This window comes from Puma concolor, chromosome D1 (genome assembly GCF_028749965.1).
Source record: "Puma concolor isolate L17-30 chromosome D1, mPumCon1.1.hap2, whole genome shotgun sequence".
Classification (NCBI taxonomy): domain Eukaryota; kingdom Metazoa; phylum Chordata; class Mammalia; order Carnivora; family Felidae; genus Puma; species Puma concolor.
Window position 1 is genome coordinate 7,175,084 of NC_141676.1, and position 21,490 is coordinate 7,196,573.

The 21,490-nt window shown below is 60.2% G+C and overlaps 1 protein-coding gene across 2 annotated transcripts; it reads left to right on the forward strand.

Annotated features, from left to right (window-relative positions):
- The first annotated feature begins 1,617 nt into the window (after positions 1-1,617).
- Positions 1,618-21,490, forward strand: ATG2A (autophagy related 2A). 2 transcript variants are annotated; one of them, XM_086676985.1, is made up of 41 exons: positions 1,618-1,901; positions 4,064-4,226; positions 4,321-4,473; positions 4,632-4,734; positions 5,152-5,287; positions 5,437-5,535; positions 5,854-5,950; positions 6,039-6,203; positions 6,307-6,447; positions 6,993-7,230; positions 7,314-7,458; positions 7,555-7,647; positions 8,104-8,262; positions 8,364-8,607; positions 8,937-9,033; positions 9,163-9,322; positions 10,002-10,144; positions 10,229-10,368; positions 10,474-10,634; positions 11,067-11,217; positions 11,311-11,510; positions 11,614-11,694; positions 11,929-12,035; positions 12,126-12,218; positions 13,503-13,573; positions 13,788-13,864; positions 14,382-14,552; positions 14,697-14,823; positions 14,914-15,128; positions 15,667-15,875; positions 16,151-16,286; positions 17,521-17,727; positions 17,923-18,024; positions 18,109-18,193; positions 18,283-18,415; positions 18,502-18,574; positions 18,772-18,854; positions 19,113-19,234; positions 19,382-19,536; positions 20,581-20,733; positions 20,814-21,490. In XM_086676985.1, exons 1-41 carry the CDS (start codon positions 1,731-1,733, stop codon positions 21,048-21,050), a joined length of 5,796 nt encoding a protein of 1,931 aa, XP_086533111.1. In that variant the 5' UTR covers positions 1,618-1,730; the 3' UTR covers positions 21,051-21,490. The 2 variants fall into 2 exon arrangements, with proteins under 2 accessions (XP_086533111.1, XP_086533113.1); XM_086676987.1 differs by having other exon boundaries at positions 14,382-14,546.

Below are 21,490 nucleotides of genomic sequence, written 5' to 3' on the forward strand. Positions count from 1 at the left end.
AGAGAGAGAGAGTAAGACACAGAATTCGAAGTAGGCTCCAGGCTCTGAGCTGTCAGCACAGAGCTTGATGTGGGGCTCCAATGCAGGGCTCGAACTCACAGACCTTGAGATCCTGACCTGGGCCGAAGTTGGTTGGACGTTTAACTGACTGAGCCACCCAGGCACCCCTCTCGTTTTAATTATTATTAATTTAATAAATGTTGGATGAACATAACACTGCCCCTGGCCTATTATGGGAGAAAGGTTAATCTCTTGATTCATTCCACATTTTCCTATTAATCTGCCTTGAATGGAACCTTCCCAGTACTTCCCAAAATTACCTAGGAGGCTGTTCCTTAGTCCCTTCCAGGTAAATGGACTGTACCACCTACCACCCCAACTCCAGGTTACCGGGGATAAAACAGGCTCTTGGAAGAACAGTGACTTGCCTGAGGCCACACAGAGCTGGGACTGGAATCCAGGCCCCTGGCTCTCAGGTCAGGGTGGTTGCCCTTGCTTCAGGCTGCCTTTATTAGATTGCAGTAGAGTCCCCCTCCCTAGTAAGGCTAAAATAGAATTATAATTACCTGTCGGTATCCTTTAAATCACCTATGATGTCAGAGGGCTTGGGTGGCCAACCCTGTAGAATAAGAGTTGGCAAACTTTCTGTAAATGGCCACGAAACAATTATTTGGGGCAACAGCTCCCCACCTTCCAACAGCTCCCAGACAGTACTTAATCGAGCGTGGCTGTGTTCCACTAAAACTTTATGGATACTCACATGTGAATTTCATGACATTATCATGTGTCATGCAGTCTTATTCTTCTTTTGATTTTTTCCAACTATTTAAAAATGTAAAAAAAATTAAAATTAAAACTAAAAAATGTAAAAACCATTCTTAGCTCACTGGCTGTACAAAAACAACAGACCCCTGCTCAAGGGATTAAGTCCATCTGTTATTAATTTTAGGTTAGAGATAAGAAAAACTAATTTTTTTTCCCCCAGAGAGGAGCTGGAGGCTTGACCAAATGCGGAGAGAAGGGAGGGTCGGTAAATCTCCTGCCCAGCATTCCAGGTAAGGGGGGGGGGGGGGGGAACTTCCTCGGTGATGGACTTAAGAGTATTTATAAATCGGTTTTCTTATCTGTAAAATGGTTTTCTTATCTTTCAAATCTCCACCTAAGAAGGTCATGAGGGTTGAATGAGATAAAAGATGGTGAAGCGTTTTGTAAAATGCAAATGCTTACTCACTTAATTGTTTCTATGACGCGCGCTGGGGCTCTCACACAGACTTTATTCCTCTGGGAAGCTTAAGTTTGATGGGACACTGTCCCTTTAAATCCTGCCTAACTACCTCAAGTACTTGGAAGAGTCGGCACATGCGCATTCCTCTGCGGGGCTGGTACCTCCTGCAACAGCCTTCCCAGAGCCGGTAGAAGGGAGGTTAAAGGTCCTCCCACCGAGAATTTTTACGCAAGCGTAAATCAGGATTAGGAGCCCTGTGTCGTGCGGAGAGCCCAGTCCCTTTTTCGTGCTCGAAGACTCCGCCCCCCGCGGCCAATCAGCAAGCCTCGCCCTTTACAACGGCGAATGGCATTGAGCGTGGGGGGCGTGGCTGAGGGTCCGGGGGGCGCGGCCTGGCGCTGAGAGAAGCGGCGGGGAGAGCCGGGGGCTCTAGTGAACAGCGAAGCCCGACAGGCATCGCCGGCGGGTGGCGAGCGCAGGCGGCCCGGGCCCGAAGGTCTCCGAGATGTCACGATGGCTGTGGCCATGGTCGAACTGTGTAAAAGAGCGGGTATGCCGCTACTTGCTGCACCACTACTTGGGTCACTTCTTCCAGGAGCACCTCAGCCTGGACCAGCTCAGCCTCGATTTGTACAAGGGCAGCGTTGCCCTGCGGGATATCCACTTGGAGATCTGGGTGAGGAACCAGGCCCGAGCTCGCGAAAGGGGGCGGGGGGCGCCGCAACGACCTAAGGATTCTGACTGAAGGGTGGGCTGGGGACCGGGCATACGGCGTGGAGAGGCCATGGGAGTCAGGCCCTTTCCAGGCGACTGATCGCTTCCAGAGCCAGAAGCTGGGTAGGACTGGGTCCCTGCCTCCACAGTAGGAGAAACTGAGGCTGGGGAGGGGGATGTCACTTGTCTGAAGAATGCCAGAATAAGCACATCGAGTTTGGGGCCTGAGTTGGGAAGCGTGGTTCTCAGGGGCTAAGGGGAAGGTGAGGAGGGAGCGGAGGAACTAGGGGGCTCTAATAGGACCGGGCCAGGGCAGTGAGAGAGTTGGGGCCTTGCAGCTGGTCAGGGAAAGCTGGTAGGGGTCCGGAGTCCTGCCGAGAGCACCTGTGGGAAAGGTGCTCTGACCTCCTGACCCTAAGATCCTGGGCCAAGTGGGTGGGGTTCCCGCCTCCGGACGTGGATGTCAACAACCGCGTCAGCGCCGGTGTTGATCAACACCTCGTGTGACTGGCGACTGCCGCCCCTGCCTACTTCCTGCTTTGGGGAGAGTGGGATGGACCCAGTAGCGTTTGGGGAGGGGCTTGGGAGTTAGCATCCGTCCCCACCTGCCAGAGAGTCCCTGAGGAAAAATGGAGAGGTTTGGCTTCAGGCCGGGGGGAGGCCAAGGGAGATGCAGGGGAGGCGGGAGGAAGAAGGTCTGGGTCAGAGGCCTGAGGCTGGGGGCGGTGAGAGGCAGTGAGTCACAACTCAGCTGAACTGGGAAGTTGCAAAGAAGCCACCAATTAGAGGCATCAGCCCAGGGCTGGCACTGGGTCAGCCCTCCAGTCCAGAGCCGCAGGGGTGGGCATGGGGCAGGGGCTTCTCAGTTTTCTGGCTGGGCCGACAGAGTGCCTGGCCTAAATGCAATGTGGGGCAGGAAGAGCTGAGCTTTAGGGGTAGGCAGGCCTCCCTGGGCAAATGTAAGGTAAGGGGAAACTCCTGAGCCCAGAGCTGGGGACACTTCCCGATAGCTTCTTGCCTGTGAATCCTAGTGGAGGAGGCCTTTTCTGACCTCTGACTTCAGCCTCTTAGGCTGGCCTGAAAGAAATGGCCAAGACCTCTAGGCTGCCTCTTCCTACTTCCAGTCCCAGAAAACACTCCCACCCTGCCCAGCCCTGCCCTGCCCTCTTGGTGGAGATTGAAATGGCTCCTAGCTAGGATGCTTTCTGGGCTGGCCTCAGGAGTTGTCCCTTGGAAAGCAGGTGCTTTCCCCATAGCCAGCCCCTCCTCCAAGCTGCTCTGCCTGCCGCTCCTGCCTTGAAGACCCCAGAAGAAGCTGAGTGCCTGGGGATCCTGGGATGGGGTGAGGAGAGAGACTTCAGTCACAGTCCTCACCCCACACTGAGTGGTTAAACTAGGCCCTTCTCTCTAGGCTTCAGTTTCCCATCTGTGGATCTCTGGGTAAGGAATTTCAACTTGACCTCTATGAGTCTTCTAGTTCTGCCATGTGTTTGTTTACTCACGGATCCAACAAGCGTTACTGGGATCCTCTCTGGGTGGTACCACACACTACCTGGGGTCACGTGAAGCAGGCAGGTGAGTTCCTGCCTTCAAGAAGCTCCCAGACGGGCAACGGTGCTATTTCCCCATTTGTAACCAGGGGTTCTCAGCCTCATACCTCAGAGAGGTACAGCTACACCAAATGTTTGAAGTTGGGCAGGGGTCCCCTCCGGCTCAGCTCGGCCCTCTGCCAGCCTCTCGTGTACACTCCCCTTGAACTCCACACTGATCCAGAGAGAACGTGGGTGCTGCTGCACTCCGCTGTGCCTTTGCACGTGCTGTTCCCGTGCCTGGAACATACCACCTTCCATCCCCTCTGCCTGGCTTCCTCCTTCTCATCCTTCAGCTCCCCCTCCTCTGGTTTAAAGGATGGACCACGTTTGGATGGGCCAAGAGTAGGGATCAGCTAGAGCGATAGTAGAAGTTTATAGGTAGCACAGGGGCAGTGGGTGGGGGGTAGGGAGGGGGCAGGGAGAGCCAGGGAGCTCTCGAAGGTCGCAGCAGCCCACCAGGAGTGCTGCAGCCAGGGAGACCGCCACATTTGGAGGTTTCCCTGAGCCGGATCTGTCCCTTCCCTGCTCCCAGTCTGTGAACGAAGTGCTGGAGTCCATAGAATCACCCTTGGAGCTGGTGGAAGGCTTTGTGGGCTCTATCGAGGTGGCCGTGCCTTGGGCTGCGCTGCTCACCGACCACTGCACCGTGCGTGTGTCAGGACTCCAGCTCACTCTGCAGCCCCGCCGGGGCCCAGGTGAGGGCTGGGCAAGGCTAGGGGCAGGGGGCTGGGGAACAAGTGGTAGGAGTAGGCCTGGGCACCTCTTCTGAGACCCTCTGCCTACTCACAGGGCCAGGGGCTGCTGACTCACAGAGCTGGGCCTCCTGCATGACCACGAGCCTACAGCTGGCTCAGGAGTGCCTTCGGGATGGGCTGCCCGAGCCCTCTGAGCCACCACAGCCCCTGGAGGGACTGGAAATGTTTGCCCAGACCATTGAGACTGGTAAGTAGGCCTCCCATGGCCACCCTGCTCCCTGCCCCCCTGTAGCCCACAAAACAGGGGCCCTAGACAGTGGGATGGCCACTCTGCTGCCCCAGTGGGGAAACTCTGCCTGCTCCCTTGCGGCTCTACCTGGCCTGAGACCCCTTTCCGCCCCTCAGTGCTACGAAGGATCAAGGTGACCTTCCTGGACACTGTGGTGAGGGTGGAACACTCACCAGGTGATGGGGAGCATGGCGTGGCGGTGGAAGTCCACGTGCAGAGGTAGAGGCATGCCAAGCGGGGTGGTCTGGTGCGAAGAGGAGGGGGAGTGAGGGGCTGCCGCGTGGCCTTGGCGGTGCCCCTGCCCCTAACCCCAGCCTGGGCTCCTGAGAGGTAGCAGGGCGAATTTTGGGTGGTCCTGGTGGTGGCTGTAGTGGTGGGAGGACCATATCGTGAGCCTGGAATGGGGCCCGACGGCCAGGGTGATACAGGCCCAGAGTGGCTGGGGCCCTAAGGAGCAGGTTACACACCAGGGTCTGAGGAAGAAGGGCTGGCCATGGAGGTCCAGGATGGCCTGGCTCTGGTGGGGAAGCTCTGCTGTCCAGACTCTGACCCCAGACCCCTAGAACAAAGTGCTGTGTTCGGAGAGGGGCGCCAGCCTGAGGTGGCTGGGGCAAGGGCTCATCCTCCACTCCCTAGACTGGAGTACTGTGACGAGGCAGTGCGGGACCCAAGCCAGGCCCCCCCAGTGGACGTGCACCAGCCCCCTGCCTTCCTGCACAAGCTGTTGCAGCTGGCGGGGGTCCGCCTACACTTCGAGGAGCTCCCCCCACAGGTGGGCTGACTCTGATCCCCACAGTTTCTTTCTCCTTCTAATCCCTGTCTTCTCTCCCATCTGCCCCCGCTGACCGTCCCCCCATTCCTTCTGACCATCTCTGACCTCATATGTTCAACCCGTTCCCTCCTGTATCCTCTTGCCTCCAGGAGGAACCCCCGAAACCCCCCTTGCAGATTGGCAGCTGCTCAGGGTATATGGAGTTGACAATGAAATTGAAGCAGAATGAGGCCTTCCCAGGCCCCAAGGTGGGTCCCAAGCCCCTGTGGAGGATGGAATGTGCTCCATTTCAGAATAGAGGATGGAATGTGCTCCATTTCAGAATACTCCTCAGCAGTGCAAAGCAGGGTCATTGAGTGGGGGAAGTTACTGCCTTCTTAGCAATTAGAGAAACAGGCTCAGTGGTCAAGTTGTGGCCGGGGTTCCAGAACTAGCTGGTGACAGCTTAGCCTGGCAACTGACATCCTACGTCCTCTGGGTGAGGGCAGGTGAGTGGTGGCTCTCAGAGGGCCTAGGTGGCAGATGTAGGCTCCATGGTTGTCTCCTCTGGCCCCTTCTGGCCCCAGCTGGAAGTGTCTGGACAGCTGGGCTCCCTGCACCTGCTCCTGACCCCTCGGCAGCTCCAGCGGCTTCAAGAACTGTTCAGTGCCATGAGCCTTGCAGGTGAGGCCTCTGGGCGCTCCAGGGGAATGGATGCCTGGGGAGGGGCCAGCCAGGCCGGGCTGACAGAAACAACTGTCCTCCTCCTTAGACCCCGAGGGCCTGGTGGACAAGCTGAACAAGAGCCGCCCGCTAGGTGCCGAAGACCTGTGGCTGATTGAGCAGGACCTGAATGAGCAGCTTCGGGCAGGGGCTGTGGCTGAGCCCCTCAGCCCAGAACCCCTTGCCAGCCCTCTTGTCAACCTGGACAACACTGGTGGGTGTGGGGTCACACTTGGCATTTGTCTGGGCAGCGAGCATGGGTGCAGGAGTGGGGACCAAGTGTGGCTTTCCCTAACCTCCCCTGTCCTGGCCCACAGACCTCTTCTTCTCCATGGCGGGCCTCACAAGCAGTGTGGCCTCAGCCCTCTCCGAGCTCTCCCTCTCCGATGTAGACCTAGGATCTTCAGTGCACAGCGACATGGCCCCCCGCCGGCTGTCTGCTCATGCCCACCCAACTGGTGAGTGCTCCTGGGGCAAGAACAGCTGGAAGAGGCCTCAGTGCCCCTGTGATATCATGTGGGTGCAGGAGGCCTCCACTCATGCTTAGCCGTCCGCGTGGGTGACTTGGTTCCCTGGGGATGCTCGGGAGGCTGGTGACACAATAGATAGAGGGCTAGGTGTCATAGTCAGTGATCTTGGGCAAAGCATTTAAATTCTTGGAGACTCCGTTTCCCCTTCCATAGAAAGGGTGTAATAAGATCTAACCTTGCCGAGCTATACATATTGACCGGTGTTTGTTGAGACATCATGTGTGTCAGGTGCTGGACTGAGTGCCTTGCCACCTCTAGTCCTTCCAGCTCCTTGAGAGGGTTGAATTGAGCTTGGGCTCAGTTTCTGGCATGATGAGGCTCTGTGTCGCCCCTGCCCGGCCAGGCCCCGTGCCAGAGTCATAGTCCATCTGGGCCAGGGCTTCTCCCAGCCCCTGGCCCAGCATCTGACCATCACTTTACCTGGGGTGCCCATGAGCTCTGGGAAGTCCCTGGTAAAACCTCTCTCCTCTCAGGCAAGACGGCCCCCACACCCCTCCCGGACACCCTGCGCCCTGACTCGCTGCTAAAGATGACCCTGGGGGGCATGACTCTGACCTTGCTTCAGACATCTGCCCCATCTTCTGGACCACCTGACCTCAGTACCCACTTTTTTTCGGAGTTTGATGCCACCAAGGATGGGCCCTTCGGCTCCCGTGACTTCCACCATCTCCGACCGCGCTTCCAGAGGGCCTGTCCCTGTAGCCACGTCCGGTACAAGCCTGAGGCAGGGGCCCAAGGAGAGACTCCCCGAGCCCCCCGAGCCCAACCTCTGATGCCCAGCTTCTTCCTCGCAGGCTAACGGGTACAGCTGTGCAGCTGTCCTGGGAGCTGCGGACAGGCAGGGGCCGGCGGACTACCAGCACACAGGTGCACTTTGGGCAGCTCGAGGTGCTGGAGTGTCTGTGGCCCAGGGGCGCTTTCGAGCCTGAGTACACGGAGGTGAGGGCCGAGAGCGAGTGTGGATGTGGGAGGGCCCGCAGGTTCAGGTGGATCTGGAGGCCCCGCCTGACTCTTGCCTCCTGTGTCCCATCCCAGATCCTGAGCTTCCCCGGCAGCCTGGGTTCCCAGGCCTCAGCTCGGCCCTGTGCCCACCTGCGTCATACGCAGACTCTACGCCGTGTGTCCAAGGTAACCCCCCCAACCCGTGCCTAAGGGCCCTTGGCTGTTTCCGTGGTACCTTGACCCCGCCCCATCCCCCGACCTCCCCTGGTGGCTGCCTGCTCCCACCCTCCAGCCCCCTTGCCTGTGCTCCAGCTAGAGCACACCTCCCCATCTGGGAGCCCTTGAAGACGACGTCTGGGCCCTACACATGTATCCTTTGGCCTGGTTGCCCCTTCCCTGGCTCATCTTGGCAACCCCTGCCTGTTTTGAATATTGGATGGCTTATATTAAACAAACATGGTCCTCTTTGTCAGGCAATATGGTGAGGGTCTCCCTCTCCCTTCCTAGCTTTGTCCCCTGTGCAAGCTTTTCTCCACACCAGCCAGGCGGCCTCTGCATTTTGTTTTTGCTCAAGGGGGTCCCTTCCCATCCTGCCCTCACCTACCCCACAGCCCTCGCTGACCTGAACACCTTCACCCTCAGAGCCGACCCCGGCGCCCAGCCGCCTGCCATTGCCACTCAGAACTGGCCCTGGACCTAGCTGACTTCCAGGCAGATGTGGAGCTGGGGGCCCTGGACCGGCTTGCTGCCCTGCTGCGCCTGGCCACCATACCCCCTCCCGAACCACCTGCTGGCCTCCTGGTAAGATACCCAGCTGGGGCAGGGGGCCGGCACGGACCCTCTAGCTCACAGCCATAGTGCTGGGGCCTCTGGCAGCTCTGATCACCCCCCTCGTCCCGCAGACGGAACCCCCACCAGCTGCCGAGCAGCAGACAGTGGTGCGGTTGTCAGCACCCCAGGCCACGCTGCGGCTGCGCTTCCCCATTGCTGACCTGCGGCCCGAGCGGGACCCCTGGGCAGGCCGAGCTGTGCGGGCTGAGCAGCTGCGGCTGGAGCTGAGTGAGCCCCAGTTCCGGTCAGAGTTGAGCAGTGGTCCTGGTCCGCCCATCCCCACCCGCCTGGAACTTACCTGCTCCGACCTTCACGGTGAGAGCCCCCAGAGGACAATACCCAGGGCAGGGCCTCAGGCCTCTGGGAGAGGGGGGGCCCAGGGCTACGGAAGGGACTGAGACACAGTTGGGATGGACTGGGGCCCAAGGTCTCACCAGCTCTGTGAGATGCCAGCATTACCTGTCTTCAGGCTCCTCTGAGAGTGTGCAGAGTGGACCCTTCATCACTGGACTGCTGCCGGCCATGGGTGTGAGGGAGGGCGCAGGCACCACGATGGAGGCTCCGGGCCCCCACTAACCCCACCTGACATTGGGGAAGAAATGGGGAAAGGCAGCAATGACAACCCCTCCTCTTCATCCTCGCAGGCACCTACGAAGACGGAGAGAAGCCACCCATCCCCTGCCTGCGGGTCTCCAAAGCCCTGGATCCCAAGAGCCCTGGGCACAAATACTTCCTGCCCCAGTAAGTGGGGGCTCAAAGGGCAGACAGGAGAGGAGTGCTTTGCTCCTGAGGGCAGCAGGAAGCTGGAGGGGGCGGGGACCAGGGGCTGAGGGAGACTTGCAGCCCGGTGACAGGCCTGTGCCCTGGCAGGGTGGTGGTGACCCTGAACCCCCAGCTCAGCAGTGCACAGTGGGAGGTGACCCCCGAGAAGGGAGAGGAGCTGGAGCTGTCGGCTGAGAGTCCATGTGAGCTGCGGGAACCTGAGCCCTCGCCGTTTTCCTCCAAGAGGACCATGTATGAGACAGAGGAGGTGAGGCCCCAAACCCAAGGGAGCCACTTGGTGGCTGTGGGCCAGGAGGACAGGATCACTTAGGGCACCAGGTGACGTGACCCAGCACCGGCAAGAGTGGCATCGCTTCCATCGTCTTTGATCAGTGGGGAGTCCGAAGCACCCCAGCTCATGGGGCCTAAGGGTGAGGACACTGGTGGGGGCAGGTCCTTCGCTGGGAAGATCAGGACCTTGTTTCTCGGCAGGGACCTCGGGATCCTTTTCTCTGAAGGTGATGAGATTTGAGTGAGAGACAGTTAAGGGCCTGGTCTCTGGGCTAAAGTGGGTTTGAATCCAGGCTCTGCCACTCTATCTTTGTCATCTTAGAACTGGTCTAATCTCTTAGAGACCTATACTCAGATGAGTTTCCTTATCTTGAAAGTGGGTGCAATGACCTGTGTCGTAGGCCTATCATGAGGATAAAGGAGTTAACATATATGAGGCCCTCCAAGCAGATTTGGCATGCTGCCAGCGCTTCTCCCGAGATGGCTGTCCTACCTCCCAGCAGAGAAGGGCTCCCATCAGTGCATGAGAATGAATGAATGAATGAATGAATGAATGAATGAATGATAGGAAGTCAGCGTGCAGACCAGAGTCTGATTCCCGAGCCAGCGGCAGACCCTGACATCTCTCAGATGCCTTTCCCCACTCCCCTGACTAGATGGTGATTCCCGGAGACCCCGAGGAGATGAAAACCTTCCAGAGCCGGGCCCTGGCACTATCACGCTGCAGCCTTGAAGTGGTCCTGCCCAGTGCCCATATCTTCCTGCCCAGCAAGGAGGCCTATGAGAGCCTCTATAACAGGTGGTGACTCAGGCGAGTAGGGGGAGTATGGGGAGGGGCCGGGCTGGGCCACCCTCACTGCTGCTGTCCGTCCACTTGTCTCAGGATCAACAACGACCTACTCATGTGGGAGCCTGCGGACCTGCTTCCCACCCCTGACCCCACTGCTCATCCCCCTGGCTTCCCCGGCCCCTCAGGCTGCTGGCATGCCAACTTCAAGATGTGCAAATCGGCCTTCAAGCTGGGTAGGAGGGATGCCCTGGCACGGATCCCAAGGTCCCCAGAGCTGGGTAGGGCTGGGGCAGCCCTCCCAGGTCTCCTTCCCACTTGGCTCTTTGATCTCACCCCAGACTCTGATTCGGATGAGGAGGATGCCCACTTCTTCTCAGTAGGGGCATCAGGCGCCCCCCAGCCCCCTGCCCCTGAGTCCCCAGGTCCTCGCTCCCAGAGTACCTTCTCTACACTGGTGACGGTGCTGAAAGGTCGGATCACAGCCCTTTGTGAGACCAAGGTGAGGGCAGCCCTGGGGAGGTGAGCCCCCCTGACTCCAGAGCTCCCCACCCACCACTGGCAGGAGAGCAAGACCTGTCTGAGCAGTTGGGGAATCTGGGGGAAAAAGCCCCAGTGGGGCCGAGAGTGGCCCATCCAGCTAGCAGCACCCACCCATGACCCACCTATCCCATCACACCCCATTAGCGCCGGTTGTATGCAAGGTGCCATGCTAGGGGTCCAGATGGGTGCTGTCTCATTCTGGATGGCGGGGAGGGCAGGGATGACTCCCCTTCTGGCAAAACAGGCAAGTGTTGCTCCAGACCTTTAGCAGAATCTGGGTAGAGCTGGGGCTGGTCCTAGGTGGGCTGGGGCTCCAGGGCCCCCTCCCCTGCCAAGGGCCTAGGGGCTACTGAGTGCCCTGGTGGGGCCAAGCCACGTGCTTTGTCTGCAGGATGAGGTTGGGAGGAGGCTAGAGACCTCACACGGGGAACTGGTGTTGGATGTGGAGCAAGGCACCATCTTCAGTGTCTCCCAGTACCGGGGCCAGCCAGGACTCGGCTACTTCTGCCTGGAAGCCGAGAAGGCGAAGCTCTATCACCGAGGTATGAGGGGAGGGGGCTTTCAGGAGGGACTGGGCCCCGGGTGGAGGGGACGGCCAGCCAGCTTGGCAGGGGGCTCACCGGGTGCCTCCCCAGCGGCTGTGGCTGACCGCCTGCTGCCCAGTCGCCTGGAGCCGCCCAGCTTTGCTCCTCCGGCCCAGCTGGCCCCAGCCATCTACCCGTCAGAGGAAGGCGTGACCGAGCGGGGAGCCTCGGGCCACACGGGCCAGGGCCGGGGCCCCCACATGCTGTCCACTGCTGTGCGCATCCACCTGGACCCCCACAAGAACGTCAAGGTACAATAGTGCCCGCTCCCGGTCCACCCGCTTGGCTGGGACGACTGCCTCTCTGGTGCCTGGCGGGCTGGGCCCCACCATGCTGACTGTGCCCCACCTCCAGGAATTCCTGGTAACACTGAGGCTCCACAGAGCCACCCTGCGCCACTTCATGGCCTTACCGGAGCAGAGTTGGCACTCCCAGGTGAGTGAGAGTGGTACAGGCAGGCAAGTCTCTGGACCAGCGGGGAGGCCAGTGTGAGAGGTCTGGGCTGGGCCAGAGCTGACTTCCAGGCGAAGCCCCTGGGCAAGGGGTATGGTGGCAGCTGACAGGTGACGGGCAGCAGGTGGGGAGCTGTGCTGGGGTGGTGGGGGTGGGGGTTGCTTAGAGGAAGGAAGAGGCCCCTTGTCCTCACAACTCCTGTCCTGGTCCCCAAAGCTGTTGGAGTTCTTAGATGTGCTTGATGACCCAGTGCTGGGTTACCTGCCCCCAACGGTCATTACTGTCCTACACACTCACCTGTTCTCCTGCGCCGTGGACTACAGGTACCCAGGCTGGGTGGGCCAAGAGCCAGGGGCGGGGGCGCAGGCTGTCATGTGTCAGGAGCCTACTCTAGCCCACGTGTGACCCCCCAGGCCCCTCTACCTCCCTGTGCGCGTCCTTGTCACCGCTGAGACCTTCACGCTCTCCAGCAACATCATCATGGACACCTCCACCTTCCTACTCAGGTATGCGCCACCCCCACCCAGCTCACTTTACATCCCACTCCAAACTGGGCTGCAGCTGCTACTCCCCTGGGTCCTGCCTTTCTGCTGTGTGTCCTCGGGCCGGTCTTTGAGCCTTTCTGTACATTAGGGTGATGATCCCTCCCTCGAGAATGAGAATTGGTTCCGCCTTCCCGGAGGACAATTGAACCTCTGAATCAGAGCCTTAAAAGCATTTGTGCTCTCTAACTTGACAGTCTCACTTAGGTGGTTGTCCTAAGGATCTATAAGAAAACCAGGTGGAATGTGATGTCTCTGGAGTATAGCTCAAAACAGTTCAGGGGCACCTGGGTGGCTTAGTCGGTGAAGCATCCTACTCTTGATATCAGCTCAGGTATCGATCTCAGGGTTGTGAGTTCAAGCCTTGCATTAGGCTCCATGCTGGGTGTGAAGCCTACTTCACAATAAAGAAATAAAACAGTTGAAACCTAGAAATAATCTAAATACCCCCAGATTATAACCCGAGTCAGTAAACATGGGTTACCCAGCTATTGAAGTCAAGTCAAAGAATGACCTTGAAAAATATGGAAAATCCCTTAATGCAGCATGGACTGAAAAAACCTACGTCAAGGCTTATGAGGGGTTATGTGTGTCCGTGTCTGTGGCTTCACAGAAAGGATGAAAGAAATGTATAGGCGCTTTTCTCAGAATTTGGGATCAGGGAATGTGAATAGAGATCATTTCTTTTTTCTTTCCACGTTTTGAGATGTCTCAAAGGAGGTTGTGCTATGTTGCCATTAAAATAACTTATTTTGGGGCACCTGGGTGGTTCAGTTGGTTAAGCATCTGACTCTTGATCTCAGCTCAGGTCTTCATCTCAGGGTCAGGAATTCAAGTCCTGCATCGGGCTCCACACTGGCTATGGAGCCTACGCAAATAAGAATAAAATAAGAACATATTTTGAAAGAACAATGAATGCCGGAGTGGGGGGGGGATGCAGGACACGTCCCTCCCGGGGCCACTGTGAGGTGAGGGGGAGGAGCAGGAAGTACTTGGAGAGCCCTAAGTGCCATGTGACCTAAGCAAGCTTGTGCTATTTCGGGCCTTCGGCTCAGGAGACAGGCCCAGTCTCCCCATGGTACAGACAAGAACACTGAGGCCGAAGAGGACCCAGCGCTGGCTTCTTGTGGGCTTGGGACCCCCTGTGGGTGCCCCCTTGCCCATCTCTAGGAGCCCCACCCCTGTGGCTCCCATGGAGCTGCAGTCTGCAGCGGCTCCTGGGCCCTTCTCAGCCCTGTTCCCCACCAGGTTCATCCTCGATGACTCGGCCTTATACCTGTCTGACAAGTGTGAGGTGGAGATCCCGGATCTGCAGCGAGGTGGGCAGGGCCTGGACGGGGCTCCCTCCCCCCTGAGGGACCCCAGCCCCCGGCCACACCCAGAGCAGCCAGATGTCCTCACCTAGCTGCTAGCTGGGCCCTTAGCATGCACGCCAGGGCTGCACTCGGATGAGCCCCACGTTCTCCCCTGTGGGGGTGGGCCAGGCGCTGGGTGTGAAGAAGCAACTGGAACCTCTCTTACTTTCTGCTTCAGATTACGTCTGTGTCTTGGATGTCGACCTCTTGGAGCTTGTGATTAAAACCTGGAAGGGGAGCACCGAGGGCAAACTGGTGAGTGTTGCCTGGGGTGGCCCGGAGCCAGAGCAGTCGCAAAGGCCGATCACCGTTTCCCTTGTGGCCGTCTCTTCTCTTCTGCTACCTGGGCCTGGGCTGGGGTTATGGTCACTGCCTGCCCTTCAGTGCCGGGCTCTGTTTATTGGCCCTCCCGGAAAGGGCCAGGCCCACCGTGCATGTCTCAAATTGGGAACCCCACCACCAGAAGGCAGCTGTAGCCAGAGCAAAAAAAGGGCCTTGAGAGTCAGACGGCGTTTGTGGGGCCCCATTTCCTCATCTGTAAAATGGAGATAATCGGCCCCACCTCCCCAGCTTGAGGCGAGGGATTGAGGACGGACACCGGAACGTTGGCAAGCCGGGAGCACCCCTGCTGCCTTGGGTGGCCCCGAGCGAAGCCCCTTTTAGTCTCAGGCTCAGTTTGCTCAGTGGGGTTGCCGGGCAGCAGGCTGTATGGAGGGATGGACCCTGGGCAGGTGGGGTGTGGAGCCTGGGCTGACGGCGCCCCGCCCCCCAGAGCCAGCCGCTGTTCGAACTGCGCTGCTCCAACAACGTGGTGCACGTGCACAGCTGCGCGGACTCCTGCGCCCTGCTGGTGAACTTGCTCCAGTACGTAATGAATGAGGGCGACCTACACCCCCCTCCCCGGCCCCCCAGCCCCACGGAGATCGCCGGCCAGAAGGTACAGGTGAGGCCTGGCCCTGCAGGCCACTAGAACTCTGCCAGGCCCCTGCCCCTGCCGTGGCCCCCTCGGGGTGGGGTGCTGGCTTCGGAGGAGCAGGCGTGCCTCCTTCCTGTCATTCATTCATCCCTCCTCCCCTGCCTGGCCCAGCTCTCCGAGAGCCCTGCCTCCCTGCCCTCCTGCCCCCCAGTGGAGACAGCCCTGATCAACCAGCGGGACCTGGCCGACGCCCTCTTGGACACCGAGCGCAGCTTGCGGGAGCTGACCCAGCCTTCAGGTGGGATGGGGGAGTGCTTTGTGGCCGGGGGACGCAATCAGGTGCCCAAATCAGGCATTGCACCCCCCAAACTGGACTCTCTCTCCACAGGTGGCCCCCTCCCTCAGGCCTCGCCCGTGTCAGTCTACCTGTTCCCCGGTGAGCGGAGTGGGGCCCAGCCCCACTCGCCCCCTGTTGTGACCCCTACTGGCAGCTTGGGGTCCTGCTCAGAGGCCAAAGAAGATGCAAAGGAAGAGGAGGGAGATGGAGACACTCTGGACAGTGACGAGTTCTGCATCCTTGACGCTCCTGGTCTGGGCATCCCGGTGTGTTGGTGGGGAAGGCTGGGCAGGGCCAGGAACTGGTGGGAGAGAGTGGCTCCCTTCAGCGTGCTTCTAGAGCTCCCGGGGAGGCTGGGTCTGTGGCAGGGCTGGGGGCGGTGGGGTGGTGGTGGTCTCTGGCTCTGGGCTCTGAAGGATTTTTCCAGAGGAAGAAAGAATGGCATCCAGGACAGAGGGATGGGACATAGGACATCAAGAAGAGGGAGGGCGATTAGCAAGAAGGGGGTTGGAAAACCATTTGGCTGCAAAGGTATGGATCTGCTGGCCCCCAGGAGCCAATGTGAATGTCATTTGTAAGCAAGACCCAGGGCCCAGAGAGACAGGCCTGGCAAGAACAAGGGGCACTTAGCCCCCACCCGGGAAAGAGCACTCTGACACAGCTTCTGGGGATGGTGGCCCAGGGGAGTCATCTTTTGTCCAAAACAGGGAGGGAAATGTGAGGATGGGGACGAAATCGCGAGAGGGTGGTCTGGACTGAGGAAAGTATCTGTGCACACGTGTTCACTTGGCCTTCTCCCTGTAGCCCCGAGATGGGGAGCCCGTGGTGACACAGCTGCATCCGGGCCCCATCATCGTGCAGGACGGGTACTTCTCACGGCCGCTGGGCAGCACAGACCTGCTCCGGGCACCTGCCCACTTCCCTGTGCCCAGCAGCCGTGTGGTGCTACGTGAGGTCTCCCTCGTCTGGCACCTCTATGGAGGCCGAGACTTTGGCCCCCACCCTGGCCACAGGTGAGAAGGATGGGTGTAGGTGGCAGCTATGGCCATGGGGCCCACCCACTTAGGAGATGGGGCCCGGGCTGGGGTTCAGCTCTGACCTTCAGCCACTGATAACCTTGAGCAGGATCCTTGCCTCGGTGGCCTCCGTTCTTCCTTCCTTGCCCTGCACCCACCTCCCAGGGCTGAGCTGGAGAGTGTCTCCCGTCCCTGGCTGAAGGGCCCACTCAGGGGAAGGGGCAAGGGAAGGGGTTCCCCTGAGTCCATTTGTCCCCTCTCTGTCTTTCCAGGGCAAGAGGCGGCTTCATGAGCTCCAGGGGCTCCCCTTCTCGCTGCTCTGGCCCCAACCGGCCCCAGAACTCTTGGCGGACGCAGGGGGGCAGTGGGAGGCAGCACCATGTCCTCATGGAGATCCAGCTCAGCAAGGTGAGCTGGGGGCAGAGTGCAGAAAGCCGCCGGGGTGGGGGACAGGGCAGGCTATCCCGTCCCTGCCCCTCAGCCAGCCCTTCGTGGCCACTTACCTCAGGGTCCCCCGTCACGCACCGAGTCACCGAGCGGCTGCCATGCTGCACACTACGTGCTGTTCTAGATGTTGGGTGTCACGACGGGCAAAGCAGACAGCACCCCTCCCTTCCTGTCACTTGTGTGGTAGTGAACGGAGCCACGGATCTGTATGGTGTGGAACGTGGTGAACGTTTGGGGAAGGTGAACCAGGGAGGGGCACGGGGAGCGCTGGGGAGGGGGGCCAGCCATGTTCTGGAGAAGGTGCAGTTTGCACGAAGCCCTGAGGAAGGGAGCAGGAAGAGGTTTTCAGGCAGAGAGCACGGCACGAAGGCTGCCAGCCAGGAGCCTCCCTGGTGTATCCAGAGCGGCAGGGAGGCCAGCAGGCTGCGGCCGGGCAGGGAGGAGGGCGGTGGAGGCCGTGCGTCCAGCTGGCAACCAGGCTGGCAGGCCCCACAGACCACGGGACGGCTTGGGTGTTTACTAGAGTAAGGCACCCTCAGCAGGAAACAGTGGCTGCACGGGGTGGCCGCTGTAGAGCCCATGATGATGGTCAGATTCTGGAGAAATTTTGCTGGGGAAGAACAAGTTGGGTGGGTGGCCAGGCTAACCTGAGAGATTGTGCAGGTAGGGGTGCCGCCCATTGAGTGAGCACACGGGCTGTCGTGGGGCTGGCACATCGGGAGCAAGGGTGGAGGGCAGGCTTTGGAGGGCGAGGCCAGGGCGCAAGGTGAGCAGGCGTGTGCTTTATGAAGAGCCCTGTCGTGTGGAGAAGGGGCTGGGGGCACCACCAGGAGGGGCTGTCCAGGGGAGAGGGGACTGCAGTTCCAAGATGAGCTGGAGGCGGTGGACAGGACACAAGTGCGGAGGGACTGGAGAGATGTTCTAAGGAAGCAAGCTTGATGGCCTTGGTGACGGAGAGGTGGGGGTGCAGTGTGGGGACTTGGTGACAGACAGGTGACACTTAGGCGACAGGAAGGGAACAGGAGCAAGTAGATTCAGGGGAGGAGTTCAGTATGTTAAGAGGAGTTTGAAATGCCTGTGGGACAGCGACAGGGAGGCAGCCAGGTGGGGGGCTGAGGGGGGTGCTGGGGGCAAGAAGGGTGGCTGAGAGACAGGGGCCCTGCCTGCATGGCTCAGGCCTCCACCCACCCCTCAGGTAAGCTTCCAGCACGAGGTGTACCCAGCGGAGCCGGCCCCCGGCCCCGCGGCCCCCGGCCAGGAGCTAGAGGAGCGGCCACTGTCCCGCCAGGTGTTCATTGTTCAGGAGCTTGAGGTCCGAGACCGGCTCGCCTCCTCCCAGATCAACAAGTTCCTGTACCTGCACACGAGTGAGCGGATGCCACGTCGCGCCCACTCCAACATGGTACAGGCCACCCCCGCCGTCCACGCTGGGCAGAGCCGTGTGCGCACGCCCGCGCCGGCCTGTTTGGGAGAATGCTGGGGCTCGGGTGGGCTCAGCTGTGGCGACAGCGTGCGCCGATGCGAGGCCAGCTGGGCACGGGGTGGGGGCAGGGACCTGAGGCCCCGCGGGCACCCAGAGCTTGCCCTCTGCCCCCAGCTCACCATCAAAGCGCTGCACGTGGCCCCCACGACCAACCTGGGTGGGCCCGAGTGCTGTCTCCGTGTCTCGCTGATGCCCCTGCGGCTCAACGTGGACCAGGTGAGGAGGTCAGATGGGGGTAGAGCTGGAGGTGAGCCCCGCTGCCTCCGGGCCTGGGCGCCTGACCTGCACCTTCCCCTGCAGGATGCCCTGCTCTTCCTCAAGGACTTCTTCACCAGCCTGGCGGCTGGCATCAATCCTATGGTTTCGGTGGAGACGTCCACTGAGGGTGAGAGGCTAAGCTGGGAGGGGAGGGTCCGGGCCTCCCACCTCCCGGCCATCCCCAGGCCCATCCCCAATCTGTGCCCCCCACCCTAGCTCGCCCTGAGACCCGAGTCCAGCCCAGCAGCCTCCAGGAAGGCCAGGCTGAGGACACAGAGACGCCTGGCTCCCGGGAGACCACAGGCAGTGGACACCGCTCCTCTGCCGAGCAGCAGCCTATCTACTTCAGGTGGGGCTGCAGGCTGGGGGGTCCCAGCCCAGGCCGCAGAGGGCCGGGTCAGTGACCAAAGGCCCCTCTCCCCATTCCCCACCCAGGGAGTTCCGCTTCACGTCTGAGGTGCCTATCTGGTTAGATTACCATGGCAAGCACGTCACCATGGACCAGGTGGTAAGTAGGGCTGTCAGGCAGGCTGGCTGTGTGGGCCCATCCCTCTCATCCCCATTCTGCCCAGGTGTGGCTGGCCTAGGGGGCCAGGGCTTGCATCCAGGTGACATCAGCTGCTGAGTCGGCCTTCAGAGGCTGCTGTGGGCTGGGCAGGCCCCTGTGCTCAATCGCATAAACCCCAATCCCTTCTCCGTCCCCAGGGCACTTTCGCTGGCCTCCTCATTGGCCTGGCCCAGCTCAACTGCTCTGAGCTGAAGCTGAAGCGGCTTTGTTGCCGACACGGGTGAGCCCTTCTTGCCCTGCAGCACCGCTAGCCTCTCTCCAAGGTCCTCTAGCTTCCCTCTGCTCTGTTTCTGACTGGTTGTGTGGCCTTGGCCAACTCATCACCCCTCTGGGCCTTCAGTTTCACTCTGTCTAATGGGGACCATCATCCTCCACAATCCTCCGGGGGGTGCTATAGAGAGCATTGGGGTACCTCAGTTCCTGGTCCCATGACCCCTCAATGTGTGGCTCTACCTCTCCTCTCCTCTCCCCTTCCCAGGCTCCTGGGTGTGGACAAGGTGCTAGGCTATGCTCTCAACGAGTGGCTGCAGGACATCCGCAAGAACCAGCTTCCTGGCCTGCTGGGGGGCGTAGGCCCCATGCACTCAGTTGTCCAGCTCTGTGAGTGGCTGACTATCGGGGCTCTGGAAACTGCTCTTACTCTTGGGCAGCCTAGAAGCTGCCTCAGGGATAGGTAGAGGAGGTCTGAAGTCAGGGTTTGTGTGGGCAGCGCAGCCCTGAGCTTCTCTGACAACCCTGTCCCTTCAGTCCAAGGGTTCCGGGACCTGCTCTGGCTGCCCATCGAGCAGTACAGAAAGGATGGGCGCCTCATGCGGGGGCTGCAGCGGGGGGCTGCCTCTTTTGGCTCCTCCACGGCTTCCGCCGCCCTGGAACTCAGCAACCGGCTGGTGCAGGCTATCCAGGTGAGTGGGCACATGGTTCCAGGCCAAGTAGGGCAGGGAGGGTGCTCCACAGCACCTGACCCATCCCCAGATTTCTACTGAGGATAGTCTTGGGTGTGTGGTCTCATGAGACACAGTCATAGATGAGAGAGGCCCAGTGACCAACTTGGGGCCCACACAACTCCCATGTTGGAGGGTGAGTGCCCTCCAGGCTCTACAGCCCACTGGTGTCTGTTCGTGGCCACCTCTTGAACAGGAGGGCAGGGGGTGTGATTCTGTTTACAGGCGGAAAATCTGAGGCACAGACCGGCCCTCACTCATTCAGGCCCTGCATTTTGCTAGGCCCAGACAGATCCCAGGGACACCAGGGCATTGTCCTGTGAGCAGCTGTAGGTCAGTGCCGTGAACTCTGGTAGAGGGACTAGGACAGACACGCCCTTGTGGGGGAGCTCAGTGCTTTCTGGGATCTGCAAGCCCAGCCCCCTGCAGGCAGGGGGCAAGATCTCTAGAGAGGAAGCTGGAAGGATTAGCAGGTCCCAGAGAGGCCCCAGAGGCACAGGTGAAGAGACTGGGTGAGAAGTGAGGGGGCAAAAGGAACAGAGGAGCCAGCTTCAGAAGGTAGAGGGGACTCGGTGGGGGTGAGCAGGGGGGAAGCCAGTGCTCTGCCAGAGCTGCCTCTGCAGCGGACAGGGCAGGGCAAGGTGCAGGGTAGGGGAGACGGTGCACTCAGTCTCAAGAAAGCTGCCTGTGTGGCACCTCACAAATGGGCAAGGGCACACAGATGTGGTCCACACGAGGAGGGTTTGGGGTCCAGAGGACGTTGGGCGAATCCCCTCAGGAGGCATGTGCCCACCTGAAGCCCCTTGACCTGAGTCGTGGAAGCATCAGCAGGGCCCCAGGAGCAGCACCATAAAGCACAGCTATGGAGGGAGACAAGAGTGCGGCGGCTCCCTGGGCTGGCCAAGGGTCTGGCACGGTCCTCTGGGGCTGGCTCGGGGGGCCTCGGGGCTGGACGTGTGTGCCCCCGCCAGGTGTCCTCATCCGGTGCCCTCCGTGTTCCTCTAGGCCACAGCTGAGACGGTGTATGACATCCTGTCCCCTGCAGCACCCATCCCCCGCTCCCTGCAGGACAAGCGCTCCGTCAGGAGGCTACGAAAGGGCCACCAGCCCGCCGACCTCCGGGAGGGTGTGGCCAAGGCCTATGACACAGTTCGAGAGGTGATGAGGCCCCGTCCCCCCTCCCAGCCCCACAGCCACCTCCCCACCCAAACCCCTGCGCTGACCTCCCACTTCCACAGGGCATCCTGGACACGGCTCAGACCATCTGTGATGTGGCATCCCGGGGCCATGAGCAGAAGGGGCTGACGGGCGCCGTGGGGGGCGTGATCCGCCAGCTGCCCCCAACTGTGGTGAAGCCCCTCATTCTAGCCACGGAAGCCACGTCCAGCCTGCTCGGGGGGATGCGAAACCAGATCCTTCCCGACGCACATAAGGACCATGCTCTCAAGTGGCGTTCGGATGAAGGCCAGGACTGAGTGTCGGGGGCCCAGGACCCAGGGGCACTGCTGCCCACCTCGCGCAGCCAGCCCCAGTGGCATCTTGGTCCCTGCACCTCCCCAGATCTTCGGCCCACAGCTGGGCGGGCCCTCGGGGGAAGGGCCTGGAAGGACCCTTCCTGGCCCACCCTGCCAGTCGCTGTGAGAATGAGGCCTCCCTGCCTGGGGCCTCGGCCCTGTCTCTGCACTTTTCCTCTGGGGAGAAAGGACGCTGCCTCCACTACTACCTGGGCCCACACTGCCGCCTTGTCCCAGAATAGGAGGCATTTGGACCCTCAGACCCCAGCCCCACTCAGCCAAGTATCTTTCTATGTCTGGGGGGAGGTGGGGGACAGACCCTGTGTGGTTCAATGTATTTTTAAGCTCCTTGAGCGTGTGGGTCAGTGTCTGCATGAAGTGGAATAAACTGCCCACCGCCA